Below are 12547 nucleotides of genomic sequence, written 5' to 3'. Positions count from 1 at the left end.
CAGCCGCATTTGTAAAAAGAGGAATTTGTAAAAAGAGGAAAGAGGAATTTTCTATATTTCTATGAGTTTAATATATTGTAAAATATTTCAATACGTTCTGGTTTTACCTATTACGCACTTGTTAGCATTTGCTTTTTGTTTCCTTTAAGTCTGATACAGAAAACTCCTTTCTCATTAACTGATCATGATATGAACACCACCAGTTCCAGTACCAAAGTCCTGTAATTTAGGAGTATTTTTTATATACACATATTTCATATGTTCTTTAACCACAAGAGATTGTGCAGTATATGAATTATTATCCAAAACAATAATTGTTTTCAAATTAAACATTAATTTCAAAGTGGTACTGTCTTCTATCTATAGATTAAACTCAGCCAACTTGTATGCCAGTTTTATGGTATAGTAATAGTCACTGCTGTCTTTTATTATATAAGAAGATGCAGCATTGACGTCCCCCCTGTATTTTCTTAAAGTTTGTGTTGTTTAGACAATTCCAGTGTCAGCTATTTTGGCACCAATTAAAAAGCCAAGTCATGATCCACTCACCTAATATTTAGTGTTTGTTTATGTGACATCCACAGATGTGAGACTTATGAACACAATAGAGATATCTGCACCTACACTAGGAGGTTGCAGTGCTATTTCATCAGCCACATGCAATCAGAACTTGATCTTTTTCTGTGCACACTTCTCACCAGTGCACCCTTTATTGTTTTTAAAGGAACATTGTACTTTTATATGTGAAGGAGACTATATATATTTTTTGTATTTAATTATTTTTAAATGTGCTGTAACAATACCTTATGTGTATTGCTAAGCAAGGAAAATAATTGTAAAATATAATTTATTAGCATGTATCTATTTTTTTACAAGCAAGAACTGCAGGGAAAAATAGAATTGTGAAAATAAATGATTAGTCACATGTCTATACATTTTTTTTTAAATATATTTTTAAGCAGCATGTTGTGGGAGTGCATACCTTCAATGCATGAAACCATCAAGAATGGTGTGAAGTTGTTAGAAAATTCCATAATTATAATAGTCCATATGTTAAGTTGGTATGTGAAGAAAGTTTAGAGAAGAGGAAACTTTGAAGTTTTTGTTTATACAAACTGAAGAAAAAAGTTCTCCAAAGAAAAAGCTGGTGGCAGGAGTGTAGAGGAGCAGCATATGGCATTAAAAGGAGCACAGCTGGAGGTAGCATTTCCATCTGAACATGATGTCAGAGCAGCTGACAGCTTGCCATCCCTCAGCCTTTTATTCTAACACACAGCCAGGGAGTTAGTGTGTGCAGAGCTGTGTGGGGAAAAGGTATCTTATTCCTCTCTAACATCCTCTCCACTTTGCATCTGTTTGTCAGGTTTTTTTTTTTTTTTTATTTCTTCCTTGAGCTGATCTCTACGGCCACTATACAGCACGTCTAAGAGGCAAGAACATAATACAGGTTTATGTATAAAAAAGGTAGGACTTATGGTAAAAAGAGCAAAAAATTTTTTTTTTCTTTTACCGTTTATACTGTATTTTTTGGACACAGAATTGATTTAAAGGTTAATTTTGTCATTTTGAATTTGAACCTAATAGTTTTAGTGGAGTGCAATGTACATGTAATATTTATTGTTGTTGTTAATGATAATAATATTATTGTACAGAACATACATATTAGGTATATTTCAAATATTGTAGTTGTTAGGTCTCTTATATAAAATGTAGCATGTTGGCATTTTTTTGAATTCATGCTTGATTTGTTGTATATCAGTTATGACAGTGCATAAAAATGTGTTTGTCATTTTAAAACTTAAATTTACAGTTAAGCTATACAGTTTACTGTATTTTAATCAGTTAATTACCCAAATATGATTGTTTCATCTGTTTGGAGACGTGCATTATCATTATAGGTCAGTAATTAGTTTTGCTTGCTTATTAGTTTATATACAAAATGCTAAATATTTTATATTTCACTGTATCTCACTGTCATAATGGTATAGATGTGTGTGTAGCTGAAACAAAGAAAGGCCTGCAAAGAACATGTATGCATGTAGCATAATTTAATCTATTAATCGTATTTTCTTAAGCATACCGTTGTATTTTCCCCACATGTATCTCGCCTTCATTTTACTTGATAACAGGAATCAACACTTCAGCACTTTCCTGGATGTACCTAACATGCATATTCCTTTTTTTTTGTTTTTTCTTTATCTGTTAATGCTTTGGACTGGTTTATCTACTAGCAAACTAATTTAGAACTTGTAGATTTGAGCAGCTTGAATTGGCCAGACAGCTGTAATCGCACTCCTCTATTCTTAATCTCTTTATCTGGGCAGCAGCTGCCATATGGCCACCGTCAGCTGGATCAGATGTTTATAAGCTTCCTTCTTCGTCCCTCTGTCCTTTCAGCCTGCTAATTTGATCACAGCTACCTTGTGAGCTGCCCTCCAATCTTTATTTTTAGCCCTCTTAAGGATTAGGATTGATGTGGGTTACGGGGCACTTAAAGTGATTGTAATTGTTAATCTTTATATTCTTTAGCATGTTCTATAACCAGAATATAACAGTTTTATATTAAGGGTGTACTTTAATATAAACTTTTTAGAACTTGGTATGAAACATTACCTTCACAAATGATATTATGGTCTTGCTGTATTATTTATTTTTTTTGGCCAAAGTTAATTATTTTTAGAAGTATTGTCATCCACATGTTAATTTTTGAAAATAAAATTCCATCTATGGTAGACAAGATAAAGCATTATGTTTTCTCATTTCCATTTCTATTTCTTCACAACATTGTAAAAATTCTGAACCTGCTCTAGATTTATTGTCCATGTATCAGTAATGTCAGAAACAGTTTGTGTCATTTTTGCATTAGTAAATGTTACTGCGTCTCTCTCTCTAATACATTGCTTTTTTCTTTAGGTTATGAAGACAGTATGGATTTTCCAGAACATAGCAGACATTTGCTACAGTGCTTGAGCGAGCAAAGAGATCAAGGATTTCTGTGCGATTGCACTGTCCTTGTGGGAGATGCCCATTTTCGAGCTCACAGGGCTGTACTGGCTTCATGCAGCATGTATTTCCACCTCTTTTACAAGGATCAGCTAGACAAAAGAGATATTGTTAATCTGAACAGTGACATTGTTACAGCTCCAGCCTTTGCCTTGCTGCTCGAATTCATGTATGAAGGAAAACTCCAGTTTAAAGATCTCCCGATTGAAGATGTACTTGCAGCTGCCAGCTATCTCCACATGTATGACATAGTAAAAGTCTGCAAAAAGAAACTGAAAGAAAAAGCTTCAACGGAGGCAGACAGCACAAAAAAGGAAGAAGATTATTCAAGTTGTTCAGATAAAGTGGAGAGCCTTTCAGATGGTAGTAGCCATATGGCAGGTGATATAGTGAGTGATGATGAAGACGCTGAAGCTGAAAAATTGAATATTCTGTCTGGTAAAAGTGACTTGACTGTGGAATCTGAGAGTATGTGGATACGAATGCCCTCTGATTCAACAAGCAATCCACAGAATAGTGCAGACACTGAAACGCACACAACAGCTGGAAAAACAGTACCTAGTCCTTGCAGCTCAGCTAGCTCATTATCTATGAGATCCAACATTTCCTTGAGGAACATAGCGGATTCAGACTGTGTCTTGGATCTTTCTGTGAAGTCCAGTGTTTCAGGAACTGAGCCTTTAAACAGCTCCTACCTTTCTTCGCCAGATACAATGAGAAGCAGTCTGGTTCAAATAAAAGTAGAAAAAGACGTTTCTTGTGACGAAAATGATATAGATACCAACGAGTATGATATGGACCACACCACTGTCAAAGAAGGAGTAAACACTGATGTAAGGACACAGTATGAGTCCGTTCACCTGGGTCCTGTAAGGGAAGATGCAGTCTTAAGAGAGTTGGATCCTGATGAAAAAGCAAGTGATGATGAGATGATGACACCGGAGACTGAGAGAGTTCCAATGGAAGGTAACATGGACAACAGCCTGCTTCCTTTTGTGTCAAACATACTTAATCCTGGTGGACAAATCTTTATGTGTCCACTCTGCAATAAGGTTTTCCCAAGCCCACATATTCTTCAAATCCATTTAAGCACACACTTCAGAGAACAAGATGGCATTCGTAATAAGCCCACCAACGATGTCCATGTTCCCACTTGTTCTTTGTGTGGTAAAACGTTTTCATGTATGTACACACTTAAACGTCATGAAAGAACTCATTCTGGAGAAAAGCCTTTCACTTGCACTCAGTGTGGAAAAAGTTTCCAGTACTCCCACAATTTGAGCCGGCATGCTGTAGTTCATACCAGGGAGAAGCCACATGCGTGTAAGTGGTGTGAGCGAAGATTCACACAGTCTGGAGACCTATATAGACACATCAGAAAATTTCACTGTGAACTGGTGAACTCTTTATCTGTTAAAAGTGAAGCACTAAGCTTGCCAGCGGTGAGAGATTGGACCTTAGAAGACAGTTCACAAGATCTTTGGAAGTAAATAGAATGTGCATGCATTTGTGCATACACAGTTTATAAACATGTGTATATGCTTATACATGAATTCACATATGCACTGTCAAATATTACATGACTGCCTCTCCTGCTAAAATTAACTTACTTAGGATCTTACTGGTCTTCAAGTGTAAAATGAGCCATTTTGTTTTTAAATAATTATAATGATTGTCTTGTCTATGTAAGTATCCAAAATGCTTATACAAAACCGAGAAAACATGTGTCCCTAAAACTGCAGTTACTCAAGATTCAAATTGCACGTTTCAAGGTTTTCATAATATAAATATTAAAATTGGCTGTGTTATTTAAGAGATTTTCTTTTTTTAGTATTTATTTTTTGGCAGGAAGACATTGGGCTTTAATCTACTAGTTAGAAACGTAGCATACTGTCAATAAATTATGACAGTGTGATACAGGTGACACAGGTTAATTTAAACTTGCCTCTTAAACATTTTTAAAAAAATAATAAAAGCTTCACATCCTTGTATCCAATTGGGTTGTCTGAGGTGTTAAACTGAAAATTTAAATGTTTCACTTGTATAACTTGATGAGGTGATGTCATATGCTGCTTTTATTTTAATAGAACAAATGCATGATTATTTTTTCCTTTGATTATTGACATTGCATATATGCAAGATAATTGAATATTTTTTCTTTGAAACAAGCTGTTACAATTGCAACTTGGTGTTCTTAAAAAGTCACCATGCACCGTGTTGTGTGGTTTGTATTTTTTTATTTATTTATTTAAAGGGTAGTCTCTCCACACTGTAACTTATAAATTGTTAGATTATTTTATTTGACATGCCTTGCTTCCAAAAAAATATACCTGTTTACACAAATTTGAATGTGCAGTGCTTTTTCCAGAGAAAAGATCCGTGCATCAAAATGTAGCAGAACACTGATTATGGCACTTTGTAAAACAAAACTAATCTTTAATTATGGTTGATTTATTAAAAAGACACCTGAGTGAAGCTCTATCTCACATGTTGGAGAGGCATCGATTTGGTGTATGTGCAAGCAGCGTGGTGCCTGGCCACTGAATACATTTATTAGCTAGCACTTAAGATGACAATATTCTCCTGCTACAATAATTTAATTATAAAAGATGTGTATTGGGAAAACTTACTGATAAAGAGTATTTTATTTATTCCTAGACTGATTTGTCTATTTATTTATTTAAAAGAACACTCAAGTATTGTATAGCAGTTAATATAAGGGGCATTTTCACTAAATGGGAGGTGTATGCTGTATTTTGTTGTATTTCTTATTATCCGAAAACATTCTCAAATAAAAATGGAAGATGTGAATTTAATTAATGTATCATCGCTTAGATACTTTTGTAGTAACAATTTAATAAAATGACATTTGTTAATTTAGTAAAGACAATCAATGGATAGGCAGATTTGTTTTGATCTAGAATAATTTAAAAGCTTGCTCTGTGTTAAATACTAAATTTTAAGACTGACTGCTGTCTAGCTTTGACAATCATTGTGTGATTTATTTTCCAGGAAATGGGAGGGTAATTTATTATGCTGTTTTTCATTTTGTACTTTGTGTATGTTCAGTACATTTTTGAATTGTGTGCAAACTTCAATAAATTATATAAACTGACAAAATGGTCATATTATGTTTGCAATAATTTTAGTAAAGTGTTAAATCTGATATTGTATACTAACTAATCCTATTGCTATTGTGTGGTTCCAAAATTCACTTTTAATGTAGAATTATTGGCATTGCAGTGTAATGGTTATTGGGTGTCATTAATAATGTTTATGATCATTTTTACTGACATATATCAAGTTCAAGTTTAGCCCCAAAAATAACTATACCCTTATTTAAAATAAGAAAACAAATGTGGTACTTTTTTTTTTTTTTCTTCCAGTGACGTCATATGTTTTGGGTATTAGAAACTTTGACTTCTCTTTCGCAAAGAGTTTTGTGCTTATCGTTGCTTTTCATTTCTTTAGAAATATTTACAGACTTTTGTATACAAGAAAAAAGTTTGGATATACTCTTGTTCAAAGCAAAACATTTAGCCAAAATATATTAGATGCATCAGTAAAAAAAACAGGTATGAATGTTTCAGAGAGGAAATAACATTTTCACTGTAATATATGATAAAACACTAGCCTGACATAGCCCGTGATACATATTTTTGAAGTAAGGAATATACTTTTCTCAATAAATCAAGACCTGAAATTACATCTGTGTCTTAAAAAAAATACCTGAAACATTTTAGCTGCAAATGATATTACAGTATTATTACTACTACTAAATTGAAGATGAAAAACAGTGTGTTTCCTGTACCTTAATAACATATGTTTTGTCCCTGTACATATTCCTTTTTCCTTAGAGGAATTTTGTTTTAATCCAATTTAATCATAACAAAAACACTGCATACGTTCTGTCCCATTAAAGTTTAATTTTGTAAAGCAAGTTTAATTTTTGTTTAACATAAAACCTTTGTAGACTCTTGTCTTTGAATGAAGCTGATATATAACAAGAAAATGCATTCCAGTAAGAGATTTGTTTTAAGTGAAAATAAGAATTTCACACACTGCTGATAGCAAAATCACTTTGTGCACATGTGGGTTCAAGTAAATACTTGATCTCCAATTAAAAATATACACACATACAAACTAACCAAAGCTAAGAAATATAGATATTTGTTGCCTATACAGGGGAAACTCGCATAATTAGAATATCGTGCAAAAGTAATTGCAGTAAGTGCTGCAAAAGGGGCCCAAACCAAGTACTGAGTACATATGCATGCTTGTACTTTTCAGAGGTCCAATATTGTTCTATGTACAATCCTTGTTTTATTGATTGCATGTAATAATCTACTTTTTTGAGGTTGTGAATTTGGGGTTCTTGGGGTTTTCATGAGCTGTAAGCCATAATCATCACAATTATGACAAATCACGGCTTGAATTATCTTGCTTTGCATGTAATGAGTCTATCTCATATATTAGTTTCACCTTTTAAGTTGCATTAGTGAAATAAATGAACTTTGCACGATATTCTAATTATTCGAGTTTCACCTGTATATACACCAATTATTTCTCAGTTATGTTTTTTGTTCTTTCAGAAAACATTCAACCATTCTCTTCAGTATCTAAATAAGAAAGAGCTTGCCGTCTATACTAACTATCTTCAAATCCACAGGGTGATTTTGGGAACTAGCCAGTTAATTTTCCAGTGGATTTTCAGATTGTGGGAGAAAACCCATACCAGCGTATTCAATCTACATAGTGTTCATGGTGGGAATTGCAGCCTGGATCTCTGTGCTATAAGGAAAATTTCCTAACCACTAAATCAGAGTGCAGCACTGTGCTGCACGGATCCCATCTTGATCAGAACTGAAGGTGCCCGTGTGAGGGGCCTACATAAACTACTTTTCACTGCATTGCCCCTCCTGTCAAGAACTTTAATAAAGTAAATTAAGCATGCAATTTAAATTTTTATACCCCATATTTGAAGCAGAAAAAAATGGAAACGCAAGAGTAGTTGAGAATATTCACAGAGTTCATACACCTCAATTGTCCAATCGTGCAAATTAGATAAGTAAACAGCCATCTGCTTTTAACATGATTGGATAGATTCTGAACTCGTAGTAAATCAGCCTCCATGTGTTAGAGCTCTGCAGCAGCTTGGGTACCCATGGGTTACATTCCATATTGAAAACACTTTAAAATGGGGCTGATTCACTGAATTAATAAAGCATGTCCACGTTCTAATTTCTCTAACATCCTGTGCAATGCTATATCACATTTTAAGATAAATAAAATACATAACACACCTAACGTCTATGATCCCTTCTCTCCAGGCATTGCCTTCTGATTAAAGTAGCCATATACACATCAATTTGTAATCAATCTATTTTATTGAAAATAGAGAACAACGCAACACATACGTATTGATTGGAAATACGATCAGAAACGATCCGATCATGTAATCAATCTGTATTACGATTGATTAGAACGTACCAAGATAGCGAGTAAAATTCCTTGTTAGCATTCACGTTGGTAATTACTGGAGCCTAACTTAATTGGCTTTGCAAACTTTGCCCTATTTTTCTGCTATAGTTTGCCTGGCATTTTCATTATTCAGAAATGTTTGTGGTGTAAATCTTGCTGACAAATGATGAAAAGTTGGTGGAAAAAGAGGCAAAATGCAACAAAACACCATGATGAAGTTCTTTATATAACATTCTTCAATTGAAAAGAACATTAGTTATGCTACAGCTAGTAGCAAGTTATCTGTGGAAATTTTCAAAAAATAAGTGGGAAATATTTATGGAAGGCAACATCATGAAAACCTCTTCAACTGGAGTAGCCACAGCTTTTTCAAAATAGAGAAAAAAGGCTAGATGTTGCCCAGAGGAGCTTCATAAATAAACAAAGCTTTTAGAACCAATTTGACCACTTTCCAATAAACTCAAAAATGAAGGCCAGTCTCCAAAGAACGGAGACAAGCTATATTCTTGTTGCAGTTCTTAGCATTTTGTGAACTCTGTTTCTCGAGCAGATAAACATAAGTGTGATTTACAATATAGTTAGGGTGACAGTTTTATGACTCAATTAGTTTTATTAAGGAGCACTGTAATGAACATGGCATGAAAAGCATGTTATGGGCAGCACAGTGGCGTATTGGTTAGCGTTTCTGCCTTGCAGCACTGAGGGTCCCTGGTTTGAATCCCGGCCAGGTCACTAGTTTGCATGTTCTCCCTGTGCTTGCATGGGTTTCCTCCAACACTCCAAAGACATGCTGGTAGGTTAATTGGCTCCGGTCTAAGTTGGCCCTTATATGTATGTATGTGAGATAGGGATCTCAGACTGTAAGCTCCTTGAGGGTAGGGACTGATGTGAATGTGCAACTATGTAAAGTGCTGCGTAAATTGTCAGCGCTATAAAAATACCTGAAATAAATAAAATTACGTGTTTGTGATAAGTGGTGAAGGTAACCTCCTTTTTTTTTTTTTAACTTACTAGCTATAATGAAGATTCAGCCCTGGGATGTAGGTTAGCACTCTACAGCTGAACAAAATTATAAAAAAAATTTGTAGGACTTGTTAGCATGCTGAACAAAACAAAGACATGTTTTGAGTCTTTTTTTTTTTTTAGCTGCAGAGAATTAAAAGTGTAAGTGTAATATGCTAAAAACATTGATTCTTTTTCCTCCCCACAAAGTTTTCACATTCCATTACAAGTACTCTGCACCCTGGCTGCATGTGTCTGACATTAGTGAATCTAAAAATGATGCAAGAGTAAATTATGTAGATTAACCCTTTCGCTGCCATGCCCTCCAAAACATTTTTCAAATCAGCTGGCCACGCCATTTTTGCAATGTTTCCCATTGATTTGATTTTCAACTGCTGGGTTGCTAGCGTTTGTAAAAGACCCCCCAAACCATATATTTTCTGAAAGCGCAGACCCAGTAGAATAAAAAGATGTTGATACTAAATTTGTAGGCCCTGCGATAATTGCGCAAATGTTTCTCAAATTAATATCAAACCGATAAAAATACACAATTCAATTGATATAGCACAATAAAATTAGTATCAGTGTACAAAAAATATATATTTTCTGACTAAATCTAAAAGATAAAACTGTATTGAGTTAATAAATAACAAATATTTTCAAATTTTAAATTGTGCCTTTTTGCGAAAAGGTAAAAAAATTAGGGAAAGCAAAACTGTAAATAGGCGACTTAAGTTAAAAATCGTTTTTGCGCTGTGTTGGTGTTTGTGATAAAATGATACAGGTGTATATTTAATTGCAACTCAAGGTATCACAACGCATGGCAATGCGTCACAAAGCTTTGCCATGCGCTGCCACATTAAATTTAATTTTTTTGTAAAGAAAAAAATAAATTTAAAAAATCATGCACTGTGTTGCGTTCTAACAACGCACTGCAGTGCCTGACGTACACCACAATATGTGGGGGGAGCGGGGGTTGTGCTTTTTTCTATTAGTTTTTTTTTTTACATTTTCTATTTCTTTTTTAATTATTTTTTTTGTTTGTTTTACTGTTGGGGGGGCTACAGTGAAATATCTGGGGTCTAAACAGACCCATGACATTTCCCTTTTGAAATAGAAAAAGAAATTGAGAACAGAGTCCTCAATTTCTTTTCAATTTCTTTTTCTGCAGCCCCAGCACTCAATGAATGGGAAGCACTCAGTACAGAAGCTTCTCACTCATTCAGAAACTGTTGATAGTAAAATATTTACTATCATCCAGTTTCTGAATGGGGTTAGAAGCCTCTGTAGTGTGTGCTACTCCCCAGTACCGAGGCTTCCCACTCATCCAGAAACGAATGATAGTTGAAAATATCTTTCTATCATTAGTTTATGAATGCGGAGGAGCCTCTGTAGTGAGTGCTACTCCCCATTCATAAATTCTTGAATGAACAGGCTGTGATGTAAATCACAGCCTGTTCATTCATAACTGGGGACACATAGTGCTACGTGTCCCCAGTTAGTTATTTACAAACACCGGAGTGATCAGACGATCACTCTAGTGTTTGCTCTGCACAGCGGGATCGATAAATATCAATGATATTTATCGATCCCCCGCTCGGCCACGCACAGAGCCGCTGTCATCCGAAAACTGACAGGATGACAGCGGCTCCGGTCTCTATACCTAAGGCATACTGAGCTGGCCAGCCAGGAACTCTTTTGTTCCGCCGTATGCCTTACGGCAGTGGGAGCGAAAGGATTAAATCCTTATTGTGTTAATATGTATTGGGATGCTCCTGGCATTTGTACATCTCTGTTTTAATGTATGATTTTGGTTTTATAAATACGAAAATGGTATCAGTGCATCCCTTTATTTATAAGTACAAGTACTGATACTTGCCCAAGTACTTACAAGTACAAGCACTGATCCATTTATGTTTGTCATGTGACCGTTTTTCTAAAACAATATCGACTACTGATTGCAGGACAGTGGTGCAGCACCAGAGCCAGGTCCCAGCTGCAACCGCTGAAACCCTGGTAGTTCTCATGAAAATGCCAAGTATGGGCACTGGTACCTGAAAAGTATCGGTGCATCCCTAATTATGTATACCTCCCAGAAGCAGAGCAGGAAGTAAAAGGATATCCCTCCAGTTCAAGGTGATATCCCTTTTTAGACAGTTGTTGGTTTTCTCAATTGAAACATTTACCCGTACCTCCCGTTCCTCTGACAACTTGACAATATTGGATTTCCAATCCAATATTGGAAATCCAATATTGGATTTCCTATCAATTTCTATAGCAGAGACAATGATCACCAGGATCAGTGGGGAGGTGGGTCTCCCCAGCTGGGACACAGACTGCAATGAAAATCAGACAATGGTTTGAACCCTTCCCTAACCTATCCAAAACTGAAAAAAAAAGTTTTTGCTTCACATATACAAATATACTTTGTCAGGTATATTTGTGAAGCAAATTTGATTGTCAATATTTTTGCCAATATGCCTCACTGTATACAGTTTTCTTAAGCAGGTTTCTTACCTGCAGATCCGGTCAGTAATGGCACTGCAGCTAATAATGCTAAGGCACTGTTTCACATCTAGCAGCCAGGCAGGACCAAGGATTGTGTGAGTATTTATTTTTTCGTTATGCCCGGCTGCTAGATTGGTCCTTACCACATCTTCTTTCCTGGAATTCAGCAGACTTGGGATCCATGACGTCTTCACATCTAATGAAATAAAATAGACGCAAGAACATTGATCGACATACCACAGCCGGAGCAGACGGGGAGAGAGAGAGAGATGAGTGGTCACTGCCGCAGGATCGAGGATCGGGTAAGTTTTTTACATTTTTGCCTGTAGGCAAAAACAAGTGCTTTACCTTTACATTGTGAGGGTAGCAGCAGGGTTTGCTGTGGAGATCAGCTTTACCATATATAAAAGATCACTCAGTGCTGTGGGGCTATGATCTATCTGTCAGCACTGTGTATTTAAAAGCAGCCCTGGCAGATAGATCACTGCCCCACAGCACTGAGTGAGCTTTTATGAATGAACGATTAGCGCTGTTGAGGCTGTGTCATACACTA

At 35.5% G+C, this 12547-nt stretch overlaps 1 protein-coding gene across 2 annotated transcripts; it reads left to right on the top strand.

Moving 5' to 3' along the window:
* Window positions 1-1199: 1199 nt before the first annotated feature.
* On the top strand, window positions 1200-4635 carry ZBTB18 (zinc finger and BTB domain containing 18). Of its 2 annotated transcripts, none has more exons than XM_018569547.1 (2): window positions 1200-1314; window positions 2914-4635. In XM_018569547.1, the coding sequence occupies exon 2, from the start codon at window positions 2928-2930 to the stop codon at window positions 4491-4493; it is 1566 nt and encodes a 521-aa protein (XP_018425049.1). In that variant the 5' UTR covers window positions 1200-1314; window positions 2914-2927; the 3' UTR covers window positions 4494-4635. The 2 variants fall into 2 exon arrangements, with proteins under 2 accessions (XP_018425049.1, XP_018425048.1); XM_018569546.1 differs by lacking the exon at window positions 1200-1314 and adding an exon at window positions 1322-1464.
* Window positions 4636-12547: the final 7912 nt, after the last annotated feature.

This window comes from Nanorana parkeri, unplaced genomic scaffold, assembly GCF_000935625.1.
Source record: "Nanorana parkeri isolate BGI_ZX_2015 unplaced genomic scaffold, ASM93562v1 scaffold1352, whole genome shotgun sequence".
Lineage (NCBI taxonomy): Eukaryota > Metazoa > Chordata > Amphibia > Anura > Dicroglossidae > Nanorana > Nanorana parkeri.
The sequence above is the reverse complement of the archived record's forward strand: the minus strand, read 5'-3'. Positions and strand labels throughout refer to the sequence as shown.